This window comes from Mastigoproctus giganteus, chromosome 11, assembly GCF_048544385.1.
Source record: "Mastigoproctus giganteus isolate SK-2022 chromosome 11, ASM4854438v1, whole genome shotgun sequence".
Classification (NCBI taxonomy): Eukaryota; Metazoa; Arthropoda; class Arachnida; order Uropygi; family Thelyphonidae; genus Mastigoproctus; species Mastigoproctus giganteus.
This window is the reverse complement of record NC_143585.1, coordinates 35,686,104-35,710,565: the sequence shown is the minus strand read 5'-3', so window position 1 is coordinate 35,710,565 and position 24,462 is coordinate 35,686,104. Positions and strand designations below refer to the sequence as shown.

The 24,462-nt window shown below is 38.6% G+C and overlaps 1 protein-coding gene across 1 annotated transcript in view; it reads left to right on the top strand.

The window, feature by feature from the left end:
* Positions 1-23,869, top strand: part of LOC150077900 (leucine zipper putative tumor suppressor 2 homolog) — a 53,799-nt gene extending 29,930 nt beyond the window's left edge. Inside the window, exons 2-4 of the mRNA XM_090384254.1 lie at positions 10,591-10,808; positions 13,093-13,605; positions 22,288-23,869. Coding sequence (XP_090240380.1) covers positions 10,599-10,808; positions 13,093-13,605; positions 22,288-22,974 — 1,410 coding nt within the window. The 5' untranslated portion in view covers positions 10,591-10,598 and the 3' untranslated portion in view covers positions 22,975-23,869. The remainder of the gene's footprint in view (positions 1-10,590; positions 10,809-13,092; positions 13,606-22,287) is intronic.
* The last annotated feature ends 593 nt before the right edge of the window (positions 23,870-24,462 follow it).

Below are 24,462 nucleotides of genomic sequence, written 5' to 3'. Positions count from 1 at the left end.
GCAGGCCAACTTTATCTCATCGGAGACCTCAGCCATTCGGAGCTTTTTGGAAGAGATCCCTCTCTTTTTTTTTTTTTTTTTTTTTGTAATTCGCATTTGCAACTTCGATTGTAAAGAATTCCCTACATGTATTAACTTGTATGTACGTATTGCATTTCTAAAAATAAAAAAAAAACCCAATAAAGTATTATTATTTATCATTTATAATAATCGTAATTATTATAATAACAGATATTAAAACATGTATATACAGTGTTCATAAAAGATCTGAATGACTTCATTCAAGGGGGCACTGTGACATGGGATTCAGACAGGCGCTTTGAAAACATTAAAATGAAGTGCATATTTTCCGGCTAAGTGGCCCCTCGAACAATCGCTAGGCTAGCTGTTCTGTTCTCTTCTGTCGATTATAATGTTTACTTTTGAGGCTATAATCGGAAGTACCGATGCATGAGCCGGGTAGGTCCATACGGAAAGACGACTTGGTTGCGTGTTGAAAATTCTGTTGGTTCTGCTTTTAAGTTGGGTTCATTCTCGTGAAGAACTTCTATGGGCTTTTCGCTATTTTTAGTTATTTTTGGTCATGGGCGCGAGTTGCTTGTTTTTTTTTCCTTTCTAATCCCGTAAAAACAGGTAAATCGACCGAGAATACGTGTAATTTAAAGGCACATACTGATCCCTCGTAGTCTAGGTGCTATTCATAAGTCAACCCAACCGTTTTCAGTTATCATTGGCTGAAACCGTTTATAAATACATATTCTCTCATCCAGAAACAGCTGTGATTTTAATATTGAGTTCTGCTAAAGTGAGCGTTAAATGCACTGTTACTTTGTGTTGTTTAAGTGGCGGTTTACTCTACAGGAAGACAAACCTGAAGTGAACCCTGCACCTCCGCTCGAGAGCTGTAAAACTATAGGTAACTCTCGTATAACACGGTTATTAGGTTCCTATAAAATGTTGTGTTATGCGAAACCGTGTTATACGGGACTAAGAAAAAGTACAAGGGGGGGGGGGGGGGAAGTTACGTTCCAAAAGCTAACAAAAATAATACACCATTCTCAAAAATCACTAATCTGGGTTTGTTTGCTTTTGCTTGATAAATCTTTGAATTTTATCGTATGGAACTAAGCCTTTTTGAACTTTGGGCTCCTTTCATTCAAGAATCTGCATTAAAAAAATAAGATTCTAATTGCTTGGCTAACTTTATGCCTTCCCCTATGCTTTTTAGTGTCAAATTTGGAAGTTTAGAATTTTCATCTGCACTATCATCATCTGAATTGATTTGATTTTACCTCCGATGCCACTTGTACAAAATCCGCTACGCCGGCCTCTTTTTCTGCCAGTAATTCTTGAACGTCTTCAGTAATCATATCTTTTTTATTTTTTTAGGAGCATCGGCGGCTAAGGCCATGTTACCCTGCATATATTGTCTATAAATTGCGTGTGTCTTGAGGTCGATTTTCTGTTTTGCTGGACGAAAAACCCGAGTTTCCGGGAGAAAATAATCATGCTAACCTAGCCACGTTGTGAAAAAGACCGATAAAAATTCCTCCCTTCACTGACGGGATTCGAACTCTGGTCTTTTCCACCCGGTGTGGCGAGGAGAGCGATTCTATGAACTGTGGTAACCACGAGGGCTTCGGTTGTCATATCATCAAAACCTTCCCCTCCTCCTACCGACGTAGCAAGTTCTACTATCGCACCGATTCCGTTTTCTGCCGGTTCGATCATATTCCTGAATGAACGAACTGGCCATACATTTTTCCACGCGCCTTTAATGTTGACGGTTTTAATTCTTTCAGCGATAAAGTTATGATTCTGATACAGTCCGCAATTGAGAAATGTTTCCATTACTTCAATAGATTCGGAATCAATTTTTTTCCAAAATCCATTGTAACGATTTCTGATGTAATGAGTTTTAAAGGCGGATATAATGCCTCGATCTAACGGCTGAATGAAAGAAGTTGTATTAACCCAATACAACTGTGGCGGTAGGAACATAACTTCAATATTTGGATGACTTAAATCTTTTGGATGTCCTGGTGTGCTATCCCAATAGTAATGAAACTTTAAAATCTAGGTTTTTCCACAAGTTCAATATCACAGAACGTAACAACGGAATTTCCCAACAAAATAAAATACAGGGATTTCTCAATATATATATATATATTTTTTTTTTGACTAGCGAGTCAACAGTGGGGATTCAAAAAGAGTGGAAATGTTGAAAAATTATATCCAACGTAATAGCGGGGTTTTCCCCGCACAAAAGCTCAAAAATACCGTGTTATGCGAGGTTTACCGAAGTTCTCTAACCGTGTTATATAAGTACCGTGTTGTGCGAGGATTGCCGCAATTTATCAATTGTGTTAGAGCGAAACCGTGTTCTAGAAGTACCGTATTATACGAGGGTTGCCTGTACAGCTTATATTAGCTAACATAATTTTGCCTAATACAGGTTTATGTATAGAAGTGAAAGAGAATTCAACTGGTTATTGCAATTGGAATACTTAACTGTATAAGTTAACTGCAGCCATTATCAACCCACTGCAGGATGGAAGCCTCCTCAACAATTCATGCTGAGGGAAATGGACCATAATCTGCCACGCTGGTCCAGTGCGGGTTGGCTGATCGACCGTATTTAGCAGTCTGGGGCTTGAATCCCGGTCTACTCAAAGAGCGTGTGCTACTGCACTCCCGCTCCTGACCACTCGGCTACGGAGGCCGCCTTAACTGTATATGCATGTACAAATTTGAGGCATGGGAATGAGTCTGAATAAAAAAAAAAAAAAAAAAATGTTTTCAACTTAGGTAACCGAATATTTTTTAGGTAAAAAAATACTTCGGTTTTAAACAAAATTTATTTACTGATGTGTACGTTTCTTAATGAATGTGTAGTTTACTGTAAAACCTTTCACGGGGAAGAAGGTGGTCAACGAAGTTAACAGAAAAATTATTAGTGGGTGATAATTTTCCATGGTGGAGTGGCTGGCTAACACCCTTTGTGATACTGTGGTTATCTCTATAAACTGTTAATGTTTAGACATGCGCAGTGTCATTGTCGGATTGCCGATAAGTTGCTTTGAAGAACAGTTGCTACCTTGTTCTCGGCGATTGGTTTGATGGGCTGCGGACCGAGTGAGTTTGTTTACGTTTAATCGGGTGATCAGAATATTTCTTATATTTTCTTTAGAAACGTATGAAGTATGTACTGTACTGTTAAGGTGGCAGAAGGTGTCAGTAAGATGTGATATCTTTTGTCACTATCAGAGCCAGTATTATAACACGATAAAATAAGTTATTTCTTTAGTTATGCCAGTCCTCATTATTTGTCTCAAATAATTATACTTCGAAATTAGTGGCGTATCACCAAATCCCTGAGTTCGCAGGAGGTGGGGGGGTGAGCTCAAAAGAGCAAACTGAGAAAGTTGTATTAATTAAAAAAAAGTTGCACCAGAGACTATGTTGATAAGCCACTGTTGATAGTATCTTTTTTAAATTTACTATACTATTTACTGATTATGATAATAAAAAGTAAATTGCAGAATTACAACATCAAGAGTTGTAGTAATTCAATATTTACTTATTTTATTTTAATAATTTATACCTCTAACCACAATATGTCTATGTCGCCGGTTTGAATTACGGGAAGGCAAACCTACCAGTGAACCCTACACCTCTGACCGATACCTTTTTAATGCAAGCAAGATTGTTTGCGAATTTACATAATTTTGTAATACTTTATAATTTAATGTTTTCAGTTTCACCCCCCCCTCCCCCCATTCTTCTCTGGTCATTCCGTTAAACAAGCTCCGCTCAGTCTGTTGGTAACCGGCCGCCGTTGCATCAGCTTCCCTAATAGTGAAGTTAACCCGTCTTGGCCAGTTTGGATCTTTTAATCTGTTTTGAAAGTGCCTGTTTCCGATGGCTTACGTCAGTTGAATAAGTCGGCCTAGTTTCGAGGACTATACTTTTTTTTTTTTTTTTGCCTTGTTTGTTTTCTCACCTTGACAAGCAGGATATACCCATAACAACTATCTTCCACTCGTAGCTAGTTAAGTAGAAAAAAGTTTCGCCGTTTTTATATCTTACCCCCATCAGAGATAATGCAGCTGATAGACGAAGCTTTTGGAGCTGAAAATATTTCCCGGACTGGAATTATGTGAGCAAAGGTTATCAACGTTATATCAATCTGCATCGCACAGTAATCAAGTCCGACGTAACGACTTTTGTCGGCCAGGAGGGTTAGTTACAATTGCCGTTTCTGAGATGTGTACAAAATGTTTCAGAAGTCAGTTTGAAGGTGCATTACACCAGTGTGGCTGATGTTATACAGAAGTGGCATGGATAATCTATTCAGCCTGCTTCTGTATTTAACTTTCCACAAGCATGGATTGACAATTCGAATTTTCCTCTACAAAACTGGAGACAAAAGAATGAACTACGCGAATCCTGGATTGTTAAGAGATTTTCATATTGATGACGGAATACTGGGGAAGCTGTCAAAGTTTGCTGGTGACTTAAAGGTTAGGAAGGATTTCAGGACAGCTTTTGATACTGTTGCGCATAAAAGATTGCTTTAGTGTGGCATTAAGGGCAAGTTGCTGCTATGGATAAAAGGATGGTTGAGTGGGACAAAATAGAGAGTGGTAATCAACGGATATTGCTCTTTGGTGGACTAATGTTATTAGTGGAATGCCCCAGGTTTCGGTGTTGGGACCATTCTTATTTTCTATATTTATCAGTGATATTCAGGAAGGCATATCAGGCTTAATGTCCAAGATGATACAAAGGTTGGCATGCTACTACAACAGCATCCAGCAAAGTTAGGCACATGGGCTGAGAAATGGCAACAGAAGTTTAACAATGACACATACAAAATATTGCATATAGGTAGCAGTAATCCCAGAGTAACGTATCGATTGTGTGGTATTACACTCAGGGTGGTCAAAAATGAAAAAAATCTGAGGTAATTGTGCAGTCGGATATGAAGTTCTCTGAGCAATGCAGACAGCCTGCCAGGACAGCTCATGGGGTTTTGCCAATGATACAGGAATTTTGCTAGCAGGGATAAGGAGGCGATTATCCCATTGTATAAGGCAGTGATCAGGCCATATCTTGAGTACTACATACATACAGGTCTGTGGAGGTCTCATTTTATGAAGAATGCAGAGCTGCTGGAATGAGTGTAGGGAAGGGCAATGAGATTAGTGAGGGGAACAAATTGGGGGAGGGGGTGGGTTACCAAGAAAGGCTTCAGTATGCAAATTGCAGTGCTTGGAGACTTTGCACCTGCAAGGTGATCTGATTGAGACGTTTAAGGCTTTGAATGGATTGAGCAACCTCAATTCTGATAGGATTCTTCCTCTTTCTCAGACTACACATATGGGGGGGGGCACATTTAAATCGAGGAAGGACGGTTGCAGAATTAATGTGCAGAAGTTGCCTTTAGCCAGCTTGTGGTTGATTGCTGGAATAAGCTTCCATTTGTTGTTGTGGAAGTTGATAGCTTAAATAAATTCAAGGAAGAACTAGCCAAAACTATTGGAGGGAATGAATAGGTGAAATGGGAAGGTGTTTTTTTTTTTTTTTTTTTTGACTGATGCTGTATAAGCTTGCTTTCTTGCACCATTTTCCTCCACTAAAGCTAATGCTAAGAGGCTATCTTTTTGAAAGTACTGCAATGCAGGACATTGCAAAGTCAAGCCTGTTCTGCTATGAGAATTAAGACCATTGGATTATCCACACGGGTTAAACTGTGCTGCCTGCATAAACAAAAACAAGTGTATAAGATTTAGGGGGGAAGATTAAATGAAATGAATGAGTGTGGAATATTCTCTCTGACTATAAAATTTTAGGAAAGAACAAGTAGATCACACTTTTATGAAGTTACTTCTGGCAGGTGTTCTGAATCGTGGAAGTTGCCTGTAAGAGTGGCCGAGGCGATCAGGTTGGCGAAATTCAAGGAAGAATTGGAAGAATTGGGTAAGCACATACTAAATCGACGTATTATGGTCCTTTTTAATAAAGATTTGATATAGGCCGGCTATGCGGTTACACTGATTTTGCTGATATTAACATATTTGTGTATGACGCTGTGTCCGGCACGACACGAAAAGCAATGTTGCACGTGTGTCAATTGCAGTGCAGTTCTGCATGGGAATTGGGTGTTGGTGTGGTGTGGTGTGACGGGAACGAAATAGTGCATACGTCATATTAACATGCACCACTCAAGTGTACCGAAATCCTGCTCCTGTCGCCCCCCCCCCGTCATAGCTGCCTTATGTCTTCGAAAGCAGCGAAATCATCGAGACAAGTCTCGAATAAATCTCTCCCCCCCCCGTCTCAGGATTTCCTGTGGGCGGGAAACAATAAAGAGTGAGCTTGTCTGTTATACAACGAATTTTCTTATTTTTTGTAGAATTTAATGTTAACATTGGTTGCGACTTCTCATTGTCGCTCTGGCCATGAACTACTTGTTCAATGGCCATAGCGTATCGCTGTGTCCCCGAGGTGAGGGAGAACTGATCTTTGTAAATACATTCTCCGAAGCTAGTTTCTCGAAACCATACCTATGACGTCAGTTAGTAAATATATACTGTTAAATCCGAAAGGTGACCTTCGTTGTTACTAAGAAAATTGGCCAGTGAAGTGTCTAATTGCCGTCCTGCATGCAGTATTGCATCCTGGCTGCATTCTTAAGTGAACAATTCAAAAAACAGCAACTTAAAAAAATTTGTAACAGGAGTAATTACTAGATTTGATTATATTATAAAAGTGAACAATCCAAATTCTATTAATTGCTCCTAGTGGAATTTCCATCTGATTACTCAATATTAAATGCCATCTCAGTGTATTTGGATGAAACTCAATGCTACCGTTACAATGTCTGCATTATCAAATTATAATTACCTACATTACCATTACATCCATGTATGCCTCTCTCAACCGATCATGAACTCTCTACTAGCAGGGTAGATGGTTTTTCGCCCAGCAAACAGAAAATCTACCATAGAACACACGCAATTTACACAGTATCTACGGAACAATATGACCTTAGTCACTGATGCTCACAAAATCCCACTATTACTACTCTGCTGTCGTATAACAGAATCTAGTAAATTCTAATATTGGGTCCTTCCTTACTTACTATCAGTTTATTAACACAAGGTTCACCCCCTGTACAGCAAATGGGCAAAGAGGGTGTACAGAAATTTTAAAATATACACTTTTGTACAAATTTTCAGATCTTTACAATATAATTATTGTATAATAATAACTATTAAATAGATATATACACTTGCTTAATTGTATTCACTTTGAAATAACATAGATCTTGATAATTGAAGAGTTAAATACATAAGTTGACTTCTTAATCAGCAACTAACATACAAATTTATTTATATTCATTACATTATTGCATTTAATTGTTCATATCCTAAAATTTCTAATAAAAACTGCTCAATTTTCACAGCAATCCTGGTGATTTAGTCCAGATTTGGTCTATAATTTGACTTCTGTAGGTTTTATTGACTTCAAACTTTACCGGATCAATGTAGTCCTGTAGATCAGTGTGTTAACTTTTGGTCATGGTGGTCTGTTCGTTGTTCAAAGATAAGCAAACTGATTTTATTTTTATAAAAGTTTTTATATACTGTATTTTTATGATAAACGCGTTTTCTTTATCAGAATCCATGCTAATACTGTAATACACTCACTGGCCAAAAGTAAATGAATCTTTTGCTACGTCAAAAGATAATTAAACGTACGGTATACAAATATAAGGTATCACATGATATGATCACAAGTTCCTTGGCATCAGACCAATACTCTACGCTTTAATGGGACTTTTTGGTAGGTCCACCTTCCAATTTTCAGAAAGGTGTTATTGCTGTAGCACGTTTAGCAGGAGCCACAATTGAGAAAACAAAAGAAATCACTGGTGGCGAAAGCAGCCATCCCAAAAATGTACAATGGGTGGAAGACGAAAGGAAAATGGGAGCTCCGAAAGGAAGAAATGCGGCAGAAAGTCGGTACCTCCAAGAAAGAGAGCGAAAAAATTTAAAGAAAATTGTGTTTCAGAATAATAGGTACAGTATGCCGAAAATGACTGAAAATTTTAATCTAGGCGAAGAAAGACTCATTTTCAAATGAACTATGCGGCTGGATTTAAAATCTGGGTAGTCGAATATAAAATTAAAAGTTAAAATTTGGTAGTCGAATACCACCTCTTTCTGTTTAAAAAAAAAGGGGGGAACATTCGATTGACGTGTTGGTGCCAGCAAGACTGGAACTGTAAAAAATACAATATATGCAGGCTGTTTCGTGTCCACCACTCCGGTGCTATCATGATATGACCTTTTGGTACGGACTGATTCTTATCCCGTTAGAAGGTCATATTACCTCTAATTAATACCTTTCTTTTGAATATCCAATGAATACCTTTCTGTCATATTGGACCAATTTCACCCTGCAGCGCTTCATTTTTATCGAGATTGCGATGGATTCTTTCAAGACGAGAACGCAACTATTCACTATGAAAAAATTGTATGGTTCGAAGAACATTCCCAAGGTATCCAAAATTTTACCCTGGCTGCCTAGTTGTCCATATCTGGATCCAATTGAGAAAGACTGGGATATGCTGGAAAGAAACAATAGCTGGCAAATATCCTGGTGGAAAAACGGTCAGATCTGCAAGTAGATTTCCTCAGATACCTAGTGGAATCTATGCCACGACGTGTACTGGTCGCGAAAGGTGGCCCTACTAGGTATTGAATAAAGATTTCTAAATTTTTGGCCAGTGAGTTCAATAATAATAACTTAAGATCACTGCTATTGTTTTAATAAAATCAAAAGGCAAAAAAAGAAAAAAAATATTGGTGGTCCACCTAAAATTTGTTTTGATAAAGGTGGTCAGTAGCGTCAGAAAGGTTCAGCTATTTCTAGATCTGCAGTTTACTGATCCCTGGGCTTAAGCGTTGGTTACTTTTCTACATTTTTTTTCCAAGCGCTTCACTCATAGGTTTTGACGCCCAGATATAAAATACAAGTAAATAAATCTTTATTGCTAGATTGTAAGAAATTCAGGCAGATGACTTTTTCTTTATTGGCCAAAGATTTCATAAAAATAAAAACCACCAAGTAGAATATAAATTAACCCAGGGAAATGCAAAAAGCGATCCATTAAATAGCAGACTAGACAATAGCATCGAGTCGAGGTGGGAGAATATGTATCTTATACATAAATTATCCTCCCATTGACTCGCATAAGCTTCAGCTCGTAGATAAAGGTAAAGTTAGTTTGGAGTTGAACTAGGAATGGACGGTTGGCTGGTTGAATTTGCGTGTTCGAATTGGTTGAAAGAAAGAGGTGGAATTAGACGCTAATTCTCCTTAAAGCGAATGTGTAAGAGATTGGTCGTTATTTTAACCCGAGAGGTGTGGGGATCTGAATGTGGAAACCGTATTCCACGGTAGCATGGGCGTTACCAGAAATTCATATTTCGGAGGGGGAGTGCAAGCATGTTAGGAGGGGGAAATGTAGTGTGTATACCTGCTTTATTACAAAATGTATGGTAATAAAACTAACATGGAACGTTTATAATAATTTGAACTGATAATAGTAAAATATATTCTTGCGGGGGTGCAAATGCGCACTAGCGGTTGCTCTACTGCATGGTAGGATGTGATATTTCGTTAGTCGCTGTTTAGAAGAAAAGTAATGCTGAGAGCAAAACAACTTTTTTTTTTTTTTTTTTTTTTTAAATGCTCTAAGGCAGAGGTTCCCAAACTTTTATACCGTGAGCTTTAAAATTTTTCATAGATTTCATGCCCTCCAAGTTCTAGAACAAGTGAATATAAACAAGTATGACATAATTTAGTTATGAATATACATACTTTTATAAATTAATATATACGCCAATACATTTAATCTCAAAGAAATAAAATACTAATAATAGAAATAAAAAACGCTTCGTAACTGGATTAGTGATGGTTTGTCCGTATTTCGTTAAACATTGCTTCATGAAAACAAGCGCCCCAAAAAACCAAGTGTGCTGCTGTGTGTGGGGGGGAGGAGCACACTTTGGAAATCTCCTGCTATAAGGCGATCAGGGACATTTCAACGCGGTATTTGAATTCAAAACGCAGTCGAAACATTGATGCGGTTATTCTAATAAAGATCTGAACTCAGAATAATCTTTAGTAAAGATATGATCTCTATAATCTGTTATTTCCACTGCTAAATTTCTTAAAACTTAAAAACAAGGAGGCTATCCATTTTTAGAATGCAAGGTTAGATTCTCTGTAAATGTCTCCTGCTTGTAATACAGCGACCCCTTTAAATACTTTTTATTTTTTTTTAACTGAAAGAGTAATCACAATAACATACGGAAATCGCTAAAGGCCTTGTGTAGCATGTAGGAAGAAGAAAAAAAAAAAGGGTTAACTATTTTTTTTACTTCATGTACATCAGGCTAATTAGATTGAGTTATTCTTTGTAATAATTGTGGAATAACAAAATAGAGTTCATACTAAGTTATGTTATTATATTTCTTAATTTTATTTATTTATTATTATTTTTTTTTCTTTCAGTAGCAAGGATGCGTCAGCCGGTGATGGTAGAGACTGGCAGATCATCAAACGCTGATGACTCATCAAAAGCACGTCGCTCACCATCCACTTGTCTGACAAATTTATGTGTTACAAGTAACCATGGCAACACGAATGATGGAGTACACGTTTACGAGGAAATGGAAGTCCACAACAGCCCACCCAAGTTAGCTCCCGTTAGTGGAGTGTTTGGAGCGCAGGTGAGTACAGCATTTTCCTGAGTAGATTTTGGGGGGGGGGGACAGACCTCATTAAAGCAGGTATGCCAAAACTCTCTCGAACGAGTTATATAATCAACTAGACAAACCCGTATTTATAATTAACTATGATAGGTATTTTTTTTTCTATTCTTTCTGCTTTCCCCTCTGGTAGCTTTTAGGGGTTAAAAGGGGCCTCGACATTCTTAATGTGGTTCCCGTTTCTTTCTTTCTTTTTTTTAATGGAATTTGGGATTAAAGTTTTCAAGAAAGATCTGTATATTTATTATGGTCTTCATTACAGAATCGCTTAATTTTCCACACTGGCCACTGCCTTGGCCGACTAAGAGCTTTGGATCGGGGGGGGGGGAGAAATGCACATAACGGATACCTGTCGGAACTCGTCCCGAACAGTTAAATCATGTTTTGAAACCGTCACCAAATAGGAGGTTGTTGACAGTGTTTTGCGGTCAAACTCTCCCACGTGAGCAAGCGAAAAACCCTGTGCGATGCGGCCCCAGCTAAGCATGTAGAGGAAGATAACGGACGACCTTCGCCATAAGTAGCTACTGTGGCTGCGGGCACGAAGCAGCGAGAGTCTGTTCACGTGATACCCAACTCGACTTTCACACGGCCCTTGTTATCCGCTCCGCGAGCTGACTGACGGGCCCAAAGGGCTGAATCTTCTCTCTCTTGCGGGCTGTCACTTCCGCGGCCACTCCGCACACCCTCCGGCCACGGCTGGCTTGAACGCGGCGTTTGGCCGGCAGGCGCTGCGTGCGGAAGGGGAGGTTACTGCTGCGTTCCAGCTCTACAGGTTCCGGAACGCGACGTAAGAACAGTTCAGCTGGCGATACGGCACTACGTGGATGCTAGGGCAGGAGGCTAAAGATTGGGAACCGCGCAAAGGAAACAGCCGATGTCGCTCTCGAGGTGTCGATGACCTCGGACATGGCTTACATCTGCGTTGGAGGACGAACGCCGCAATTTCGTCTTTTTCCCGTGAAGGGATGCCGGGGACAGATGTGGGCAGTTTCTTCAGTGTCGGAGTTTAGGATATTCGGAATTAGGCAACGGAAGTGACACATCATGGAGGTGACAGTGTTGGCTTCACTCAGGTTTCTGGCCGATCAGGTGAGGTGCTTTATCTACGCAGGGTAACTCGGAAACGGCTCCTGGAAGAATCCGAGGTTTAATTCTTACTAATGGATGTTGCGTCATTAAACAGTCATTTTACAGAATTTATGCTTCCCGCTATAAAAAACGTGGAATTGTTAACTATTAGACTGGAGAGAATTAAAAGCAAATTCTCATTTTATTTTTCAGCTTAGTTTCAGTTAACCGCATTAAAAAAAAAAAAAAAAAAACATGTTGTGCACATTGTTCTAGAAATAGTTCTCGCACAGAAGTGTGACGATTTTTTAATGCGCCAGAGTAGTTAAGTGATTTCCCAGAAACGTAAAAACCGGTTTCTGAAATTGTTGACCATGTTCCAAGCCTAAAAGTGGAAACAGTTTTTCCATCAAACCGCAATTCTAATTTTAATTTCTCCCTTTTTTTAATTTCGCGTTTTTGTTGCAATAATTTGTAATCGAATATTGTCCGTTTTATTTATTCTGGTTGGCTGTCAATTTTAGTGAGCGAAAGAAATGTTGCGCAGTTAATTATTAATTCTGAATTAATATTTTCGCTGCACATGTAGCCATTTTTCTAGCATTAACTAGATTTCATTTTGTAGTTCAGATTTCATCCGTGACGTAAGTCTTTTAATGAACCAATCCAAACGTTCTTGCACCATTGATGAATTCCAATACATATGCAGCAGATTGTAAATTATGTTATATAAAAGAGTAATAGAAATAAACTTTCTCCAAAAGCGATTATTTAATATAAGAAATAATATACAGGAAAAATTGCTAGAATTTATACAGTTTAACTACATTAAACTAAACTATAAATTCTAGCAGCAGATATGCTTTGACATTGTTTTTGTTGCACAAACTACAGTGCCCCCTGCCGATTTATTAAAGTCAGTTTCTTATATGATTAAACGGCATTTAATATTATTATAATAATAAAAACAGTTGTGAAAAATCATTGCAATAATTTATCCAGCTCTTTATTGTGAAAAAATGTTTTTTAATGGTTTAATTTAATTCTCTTGAATTGCCCTGGTTAATATTGTATAAAAATAACGTAATAAAATATAAACTGTTTAATCAAAGTATTTATCCATACGGCATATCCTCACTTTCTTTTCTTTTTTTTTTCCATCCTGTTTTTGCAGAACAAAAGCATAATCCGGCCAATTGCTTGCAAGCCAGTGATGGCTTCTGTTGTAACACACAGTTATTCCAGTCCCTCTTCTGTTACATCTCGTACTTCAACCCATCCCAGTCCATATTCTTCAGAGTCGGAAGCTCGATCTGGTAGCTCATATAATTTACCCAGTCTGCTGGATGACGACCGTCCTTCTATGACTTATTCCGTAGATAGCTGCATGAAACTGTCGCACATGGGTTCATCTCTTCAGCTGGATCATTTCCCCGACACCCCATCGCTTAGTGACAGCGGTTTGGCCGATCTGGAAGCCATGCTACGGGAAAAGGATTCCGAAATATCCTACTTAAGAGAGACATTGGAACAGAACGAACAGGTTATCTTTAAAGTGTACGAAGAAAAAGAACAGAGTTGGCATCGCGAGATTCGCCGGTTGCGAGGGCAGTACGAAACCAAACTACGGAATAATCAACAGAAGTTAGCCAAGGCAGAACACATGCTTGCAGTACAAAGCTATCAGGTGAGTAGTCCATCTGGTTAGGCATTAGCTGTTATGATGGGAGGTGGGCTGTTTGTAGATGTCATTCACATTCAAGGATTAATGTAATCCTTCAGTGCTTTCTGATGCGGCGAATCTGGGACATGGCGCAGCTAATGGAAAAATCAAGAATAGTAATGTTACTCAGGGAGGGATTTTTTTTTTTTTTTTTGAATAAACTTGAGTTTGTTTCTTAATTTGGAATAATCCTGAATTTTATTTATTATTATTTTTTTGTTTTCATTTTTGAATAATTCTGAACCAGATCAGACTTAAACTGGTGCAGGCAGTCTGATTTGGAGTGCTTGTTGTTAACTTTCTTGAGTTTAATTTCATAACGGCACCAGCCATTATAAATTTAAATTCTAGCCGATTCCGCAGAAAAATCTGTAATGCTATCGCCTCTACCATGAGCTTTTTTGGTATTGCACCATGAAAGCTGGCTTCGACTCAATTTTTTTCTGAGTGGGGGGAAGAGACGTTTTGGGGCTGTTGGCTGATGAGGAAGCCTGTGCCCTTCCCGAAGATTATATTAAAAATTAAATGTAAAGTTTTATTCCATTATCCAAAATCGTAGGTAAAAAAGCCCTTGAAGAGTCTATAGATTTTGCGATATCCGAATTTTAATATAAATAAATTTTCTGTTTATACTCTGGGACGACCAAACGGTCAGAGGAGTTCACAAGATAGACAGAATACAAGAAACAGCACCGTATTCAGCAGTCACGGGCTTGAACCCCCGTAACTCAAGGTACGTGTACTTATGCACCCACGCGCCTGACCACTAGGCTATGGCGGCCTTTATAGTATTTAAATTTACCTGTATATGATGATTGCTGTTTATGAAAAAAAAACAAAAAAAAAAAAAAAAAAAACCGAAGATTAAACCTAGCAAATAATCTTAAATTCTTTAGGAGGGCCTCATCACTCTACAGAATTTTGGGACAGATGAGGAAATATTTGGCAGCACAGTGGATAAAATTAAAGTTATTTTAACGGCACCCGAGCTTGTTGCTCTGAACGGTATTGTTTATTTTAGAAGTGTTCACGGACCGATTTACGTGTTGTGCATGCTGGAACCCTTACTCCCTCTGCTGGAGACCGGCTAACTACGGTTTCGACATCGGAGTAGCAGACGCTGATCGTGCCAACTAAGCTGCTGCGCAAGACTAGGATGCTGACTTTGTAATGTGGACGCCTAGGCTGAGTGTGAATGTTTTTTTTTTTTTGTTTTTTTTTCCCCTTAATCCACCGCTCCTATAAAGCAGCATGTTTAGCTAGGGAGGAGGAGATCGCTTGGAAATCTGAAAAATATTCGCGATCTCATCCATTCTTCATCATAATATTGTCTTTGGAACTTGGATCCTTGAGCAAATCACAGTCCTAAGTCTGTCAGAAACAGACATGAAGATAACATCAAGCAATGTTTGATTTTGGTATCCAGTGGCGATCCCAGGTAGGGGCTAAAGCCTCTCCAAACCTTATCAAACTTTTTTTTTTTTTTTTTTTTAACTGCTATATGACGATTATTAAATTCTGGGATCGCCACTGCTGGTATCCAGGTTGTTATGTTGCTTTTAATATACCGAAAACAAAATTTAGTTTGCGAAGGTTGCATCGCTAGATTACTTAATAGAAGGATCGCCATAATTTTTCTGTCATTAATTGAAGACATGTGGAACACATAGAGAAGACGAAGGACGGTAATGCGAAGATTTACAATTCGGTGGAGAAGGGCAACAGGCTAATAAAACAAAACAAGGAAAACGGGGGGTGGGGAGAAACTTCGTCCACCTTCGTAAGTAGGCTAGTTGTCCTCATCGACCCGAAATTTATGGAAGAGAGCCAGTCAGTTGTACTTGCCACCAGGCAGTGGAAAGCAGCGATAGCATATTTGAGTAGTGCAGGTTTGAGTCGTGAAATTTTTGCATGGCCAGTTTCTCAATGGGTAGCATCAGTTTTCAGCTGCAGTCCATTAATTTTTCAAACGTATTCCATCTGTTGAACTGGTTGTTGAAATGAAACTGCGGAACTGGTTAATTTATGTTTGGAAAAAGAAAAACATTATATTAAATGCATAATATAAAAATTTTAGCAGTTATTTCTTTTTAAGTGTTCAAGCATCCAATAATATTCAAGGACATAAATGTCCTTGAATATTATTATAAAAAACATCCAGTTTTCCCCAAGTAATGTTTATTAAATATTTATTGCTAAGTTGGTTCGTTTTTGTGCGAAGGCAGCAAAGTCAATAAGGCGTTGTATGTATCGTGATTGTAAATTGTACGTGTTCTGTAGTATGTATTTTTTACTGGATGGAAAAACACGGTGAAAATTCTGGGATGGATTGCATGATTTTTGGCCTGAAAATTCGTGTTTTTTGTAGATTGAAGAAAATTTGAAAGGATTAGTTGTAGATAAAGAAAGAATGGTCCGCCTCCCCTATTTTGTACTATATGCGAAAAAAGGATTATGAAGTCTAACTTAAATAATTCATGTATCGTACTACTACTGGCGCTACGTAAATTACCTTTTGATATATATTTCATCCAAAGAATGATGGTCATTATCTAGCAGCAAAGCCAAACAACAGAAATAAACGGGAATTTTGAGGCCCTTTGCTTACAAGATATGACATTCAATTTAAGGAAGGCAAAATGAGCGAAGAAATTGTAGGCGTAGGCATGGGGCAATGTTCAGTGGCCCAACATACATATGTTGGTTGGTTCTTCTGAACCTGACTGAGAATTACCCAAACCAGTTCCTGTTATTGGCCTGGGGGAAAGTTCACCTGTTGGCTTACAGACCCCGCATGATCTTCGTTTACTGTTTAGGAACATAATGGAACTCCAACCCGAGGAAGTGTGTGCCATATTCTGTGAGAGTATGCTATGGATATCTTAAACATCGTTCTGATCTCTATATGTTTGCTGTCGATTCTGCTCATCATACCGAACTTTTGATGTAATAGAAAAACGGCGTGAGACAGTCTCCACAGTATAATGTGGGTTGGGCTATTTTCCCTCCCTCAAAGATGGAACGACACAATGACCTGGGTTAAAAAGGTTAATTTCTGCGCATACGTGCAATACATAAAACCGTGATGAGTACCCGATGAGCAATAAAACGTTGTCTTGCGTGTTTTTAAGATGCCTTACGCACATTTTCGCCTCACCCGAGTCGAACTTAACAGAAACCGCATGCATGAAGCACTGGATTCTGAGATGATAGGTCAGCGATTGGCCTCGATCATTTTTAAATCAGTAGAAATCTCTATATCCGTGATAACCTGTGACCCACTAGTCAGTGGTTAACTAATAATAAATAAATACCGAAAAATTTCAGTTAATTTTAATTAGAATATCGAAAATATAAACATAGTACACTGAAGCGTATAATGTATATTATGTACGAGGGTTGATCATTTAATTCGCGAACTGATGCAAGATATTATCTTAATCATCATCTTAATCTTCTGTTTTCTCCTCGAAATACTCTCCCTTGAACTTTACACACTTTCGTCACTGTCGCACTCTTGCAAGCCATTCTTCGAAAGACAGCGAAGTTCTTCCGTTGTGTCAGACGCTAAACGCTTGCCTTTTCAGAGCTTTCTTCAGACGTAGAAACGGGAAGAAATCACACGGGACTAAGTCTGGTGAATAAGGGGAATGTGGCAGAACCTCGGCACCTATGGCAGTGATCACTGCCTGCACAATATTAGCCGTATGGAGCATGGAATTGTCTTGATGGAAAAACCACTTTACACCGGAAAGTTCGGTCACAACGGAATATGGCCGTCCTATGGCCATATTCCGTTGTGACCGAACTTTCATTACCATACGCTTCATGCCTCTCTTTAACTGTTTCCGATGCATTTAAGCCCCGTCTGACACAACAACGAATCACATATCTCTGTTCAATTTGTATGTCCGACATGATACTTGTTTCAAAACGATCGTCAGTGAACGCGACACTAGCTCGACAAGTACTGGCATGCGCACAGTCTGCTCAGTAGCGTCCAGGGAAAGCGGCTATAGCGGTAGTTATGGAAAGTTTGCACGGTAAACAAAATCTTGTACCAGTCCGCGAATTAAATGACTTCTCGTATTTTCCTTAAATTGCCCACAATGAAGGATAAAATCATGGAACTAGGCACTATCATTAGAAAGTCCTAACTTCCGTTAGACAGCAAAGATGTATCATAGTCCGTGAGAGCTGACAAAAAAAAAAAAAAAAAGTTCAAATTCATGTTTGCATTTATAATTAAACCGGGAGAAATACGAGACGCCACTCCAATGTTATGAGACTGCGTTCAAAAAGCAAAATTCGTTTAATGTATCTAATTTTGTATACTATATTTCCATCGAAGTACTTTCCTTGGAATTTACTGTCGAGTGATTTTGTTGATCCACCAGTGAAAATAAAGACAAAAACATAACGCAGGGTTGCGTTATTCATCAGTCCTGCAGCGAAATAGTAATACGGATTATATTATTCACACGAGTGAAAGAAACGGTCGTCCATTTTGGATAGTTGTGAAAAGCTACGTTCAGAAACACACTGCTGTAAGGATACGTGAAAGCCAAGAAGACTATAAACAGGCCTAACATGCAACAGAAAAGAGAATACGATCAGTTTAAGTAATAAATTTAAAAGAAATTCTCGTAGGTTAAACGCAGTCGGAAAGATTAGTAACCTTTGTAGACTTAACAAAACTATTTATCAAAATTACAATATGCTTTCGCAATTTTGTTGGGAACAGCGCTTATGATTACAATGCACTGATTTCCCGGGACAAGTGACATCAAGCAGTCGATCTACTCCTCTGTAAATTCGACTCGTCCCGGATCCAAAGCCAGGAGCACTGACGATCAGAAATCTTGCTTCTTTTTCCCATTTAATCTTGTGGTTGACAGTAATGTTAAAATAAGCTGTGAAAGTGTACTCCCAGTAATATTAATTTAAAGTTTGTTTAAACTAATATCGTTTGGAAGAAAACATTTGTTTTGTTAAACAAGGTTTTTTTTTTTTTTTTTTTTTTTTACTCCGTGGTCGAGTTAGTCGGGTAAGGATGGTATTCTTCTCCCCCCCCCCCCCCCCAACCAAACTGGATTTGTGTGTTTCATCACGCAAAACAAATACATAATATTGACACTGCGACTCTAGCTGACTCGGCGCTCATTCTTAAAAAAAAAAAAAAAAAAACACCCTAATTGCATTGATTTAATTTTAGAAGGCATACACGTTTTATTCTAGCCAGTATAAGAAATATACGAATCTAAGGGTTCTCACGCGTAGAATGCAGATAGCCGGTTACCAGAAACCAGCAGCTGAAGCTCCTCACTGGCTATTAACAAAGGGACAAGGCTATGAACACATAGAAAGCAGTTGACCAGTGCAAAACGTTACCCCATCGCATACAGAGAAGATGCACTGGTCAACTGCTTTCTATATGTTCATAGCCAGTGGACAGCTTCAGCTGCATGTAGCTGCTGGTTTCGGGTAAGTGGTTACCTGCTTTCTACGTGCTCAACCTTACGTAAGACGTGATCGCATGATTTTTTCGGCTAGTACTAAAACGGAAATATAAATATTTTTATCCACATGAGGGTAGAATTTTATGCCTAAATTAAGTGATTTAAACACGACAGAAAGAAAATTAACATGCTTCTCTAAATTGGCTCATTTTCATAATAAACTTCCTTGTGATATGAATTGTCAAAATGACTATATCGAACATTAGAAGCTGAAAGAAGAGTTAGGAATAACTAATAGATAAGCATATCACTATGGACTCGGATAGATGATCGGCACCACTTGTATAACAGATATCATGGAAAACAGCGACTTTATTGATGAACGAATATTCAAATATAAAATAAAAAAGCCAAATACGTAGATATAAGATGGCCTTATTTGTAACAATTATAGCAATGGTCAAGTTTGAATTGTCAACATAGCACCAGGATAATTTTAGAAACATGTAATCACGATCATACACTGATATCAGGGGGTTCTGGTATAAGGTTGGTTTTTTTTTTTTTTTTTTTTTGAGGAGGGTATATTTTCTTTTGTGTTTATGTTATAATCGTTTAAAAAACCTTTCGGGCTCCACCCTCTGGGTCAGGGCCCTGGTGTGTCGCATCCTTCCTTCTTCTGCACGTAATGTAATCAGTAAATAATGAGTGGATCGTAGTTGTATTATTGTCAGACTATGTCACTTGATATGATGTCTACTGCTATTGCACTGTCTCCAAGTGGATTTTGGTTTTTGTTGGGTTTTAGGAGCATCGATCACTAACGCCATATTGCTTCGTGTATACTGTCTATCTGTAAATGGCGTGTGTTGTGAGGTCGATTTTCTGTTTGCTGGACGAAAAACCCTAGTTTCAGGGAGTGAAAACCATGCTGCCCTCTCCTGACACCGACTAACTCAGCCACGTTGTGAAAGACCCATAAAACTTTCTCCCGTCATCGACGGGATTCGAACTCTCGCCTTTTCCATTCGGAGTGGATGTTGAATTCCAGTGGTTTTTGCCACAGTAAGAATAGAACAGGTCCGCCTCTTCGTTGGCTAGGGATGGGTATCAAGCAGAAGTCATCAGTACCTGTAGTACATGTTTTCCTTTTTTAGGAGCATCAGTGACTAAGGCCATATTGCTCCGTGTACACTGTAAATTGCATGTTTTGTGGTCGATTTTCTGTTTGGTGGACGAAAAACCAGTTTCTGGGGGGAGGGACATGCTATCCGCACCTGATAAAAACTCCTCACGTCATCGACAGGATTCGAACGCTGGTCTTTTCCACCCGGTGTGGGGAGGACGGCGATTCTACCAACCATGAGGTATGCTAGCCATGAGGCACGTATTTGATGTTCTATGGTAGCCAAACGGCTTGAAACAACGTAAACACATAATATGCAAACCGTCTGCGCGGATAGCACAGTGGTATCGTCACCGTCCTCCTCACACCGAGTGGAAAAGGCCCGGGTTCGAATTCCGTCGATGACGCGAGGAACCTTTTCACTCAGTGGCTGAGGTAGTCGTCTCAGTCGTAGATACCAAAGTTCCCCCTCCCCCAGAAACTGGGGGGTTTTCGTCCAGCAAAACAAGCAAACCTACCAGAGAACACACGCAATACACATGGGTAGTACTGTATTATGTAATAACTTAACCGGATAACCCAAATATAATAATAATAGCTTGTACTATGCAAACCAACACGAATCTCAGGCCTTTTACAATGATTCTGTAGCATCGCAATGACTCGAAGTGGAGATGGACTAACCATCCAGGAGCACTCAAATACATGAATTCACACACACGCCTTACAAACTCGCTGTGGGGATTCAGAACGAGACCCGAGGGCCTCTACAATGCACGCTTAGTTGTGACCCACGTGTTCGTGGTGTAGACGAGAACTGGGCAGGCATTCCTTGCTTCCTGATGGAAAAGTGGCCACAAATAACACACACTGCACAGACATACATAATATTTCTGTGTCCGTTTTACAGGATTCTGTATTATTATCACAGGGCGGAGTAGAATGTTTCAGAGCTGCTCTACATAAGATACATGTCTATACGTACAATGTTACTTGACTTGATAGGTTGACGAAAAAAAGTCTTCTTAATGACTGTATGCATTGTTTTTATTTATTCTATGTGTATTGTACTGTAAAACGGGACTACATATACAGTATTAGCTACTATGAAGTTTACGCTTTCATCAACAAATGAGGTGGACAGGCCTCTGTCTACTCCGAGTAACCACAAATTTTATTCATATATCGGAGATCCCGCGCCATTGATTATTGACCAATCAATCGGGCGACGGTATCATCGTTAAATGCCGCCCGCCTTAATTCTGGTCGCCCGTCGACAGCTTTTAAATAAATAAAATGTTTATACTTCTGCTCCAGAGGAATTTACGAGTAAATAGTAGTTTGCAAATGCACAAATGGCTTGCAGATTGTAATCATTTCTTGGCAGAGATTTCGTATATATTCTGGTCAAGGCTCCGAACGCTGTCGCTTAAGCGCTGTCAAAGCGGAATGTATTCTATAGGAATGAACCAGGTTAGAGGCATACGAAATAACTGCTCTGGCTGTAGATTTAACAGGTGGTTCGGCTTCTACTATTAATAAATTGAAGTTTGAATTTCGGGGTAGTTATCAGCGCATGAGAAAAAGCGGCCAGTACGATGCATCTCCTCTCCACTGTATATCTCAATTCTAAAATCACTTGGTGTTACAAAAGTTTTTATTTTTTAATTATTCTTTAATGATGCCGCACCATTTATCGTTCTCTTCCCAACTGATCAATTCGTAATCTCTTCAAAATTTTACGCGAAATGAGACGGATAATGGTGTCAACTAACTGCCACAGACCTTTACTGGGATTGAGTAAAATACGGTGTCTTTTCCTTACGCCGACATACCATAAGAAATAAATGTCAGCCTATGAAATATTAGAGTAGATGGAAAGGATTACTTAAAAATACAACTCGAAACATACGCCATTAATAGGGATACGTAAGAAAAGTTCAATTTAATAATGACATAATTAATTATAATAATCTTTAACTTACGATATTTTTGAGCCAGAAATAATCTCAAACACTTGTAGATAGTTTGCTGATTTTGTTATTTCTTATTTCATTTTAGATGCAGCAAGAGAAGAAAAAACTTCAGACAGAATTGGAACAAACTCGCCAGGAAAAATCTGCTGCCGATGCATTAGTACAGCGGTTACAGGAAGAACTGGTCTTAGCCCGTTCCCAGCTTGAAGAAACGGAGTGGGCATTGTGCCACAAGTCGGGAGAGATATCATTGTTGAAGTCTCAACTCAAGGACTCTCAAGGAGGCGAAACATCTCGTGTCACGGAACTGTTATCTCTTAGAGCTCAGTTGAAGGAGTGTCGACAGCTGGCCGAAGAGAAGGACAACAAGGTCATGGAACTACAAGAGCGAATGACCAAAACACAGCAGGATGCTTACCACACTAAACAAGAACTTGAAGGCTTAGTGCAGAATTTGCAATCTCAGGCGCGCGAATACCTTGTCGAGCGGGATGATCGAAACAATCTAATCAGCCATCTGAAGCAGGAAGGAGAAAAAGTACGCCTGGACCTTGCCAGCGCACGAAGAGAATTAGAGATGACCCGAGAAGACATCGAGGAGGAAAGAGTCCAATGGCTAGAAGAGAAAGAAAAGGTAATTCGTTATCAGAAACAACTGCAGCTCAACTACGTGCAGATGTATCGCAGGAATCGAGCACTGGAAGCCCAGATTCAGCAACTCACCCAGGGATCCTCAACAACAGAAAAGAAGCCCACTGAATTTCACTGTTAAATACCTGTTGGGCGTGACAAGCTGCATAGCAAAATAGTGAACAGTTGAACTGTGACGGATCAGAGTGAAATATATTTCGTCAGGTGCTTATAAATTAGTCATATTCTGTGTTAAGATGTAATGTTTTCGTTGTTTTTTTTTTTGTTGACCTTATTGGAGGGTACAAAACTAAAAGCATTTTCTTCTTTCTGATACTTCAAAGCAGGTCCATGAATCTTAGGTTGTCATGGCCCTAATAATATAAAGGTGCAAATTGTTGGACGAGTCCTTCCTTTGTTGGCAAATATGGCTTCAATGAATGAGATCTTAACCGGTTTTTTTATTAATTTAAAATTTGCAATTCTAAGGTGCTCATTTCCCCGATTTTTTTTTCGATTTATTTAGAAAAATTTACCGCGGTGCCAAAGTTTTGTGGGCCGAAATATAAAAGTGGCCACATTCATACTACTTTAACATTTCTAAGTTCAGAATAATACATCTTCTGACTAGATATCGGGTTAAATCCCTCTGGCTGTTTTCTCACTCAGCATTTTCGAAGTTAGCTCTCTGTAGTTAGGCTATAGTGACAGTTCCTTTTGATTTTTCTGTGCATGTTAACCTTTCATGATTTCAAAACATAAACGTAGATTGGCTTTGGTTACTGTGTTCTTCTCGCAGCTTCTTTCCTGACTATTGCTTAGGAAAAAAAAAAAAGTGGTTGGAATGTGGTGTTTAACGTCTGTCACTATTACACGGTGGATAGTTTAAAATGCTATTGTACACTTGGAGTGATAGTGGTGCCATCTGGTGTGGTTCTTAAATAGTGTCTTGTAAAATGCGCATTTTGTTCACTTAAAAATAAAATCAAGCTTTAAAATTTTTAATTTATTAGCGTGTCATATGTAAGTTTTTGCTAAAAACAAGTTTAACTACTTAAATATATATCTGTATTACGTAATAATATCAATCATTATTGAAAAATTATGCTTACGTTGCTTGCCAAGGGCAGAAACGCGACGAAAATTGTTAGATTGTATAATTTCTCAATTCCTAGTGAATTATTTGTAGTTTGTATTTAAAATATATCAAATTCTGCAATTTTAACCTTTTTTTTGTAAATAGCAGCATCTTTGAAGTATAAGTAAAATCATTATGCAGCAGCCATAATTACGAGTATTGTGTATAATTTCCTCCGCTATGATTCCTCTGGAGGCTTTGTATTTATTGCTCATATATGTATATATTTACTAAAGATCTGTGTTGTTCAAGATTGCATTTAATGTGAAACTTTCGCTTCTTTATCGGTATGTCTTGATCGTGTTTGTAAGTCATGTTTTAATGGCATATTAATATTACATTATGTATATAAAATAAGTGTAGAACGCTGCTTTCACAGTGCACATCAGCTGAACAGCAAATATTTGTTACATTTTTCCCCCTGGAGAAATATTCTGTAATTTAATTTTTTTTTTTTTTTTTTTTTGTTGTTTTCTTTATTAATCGGAGGTC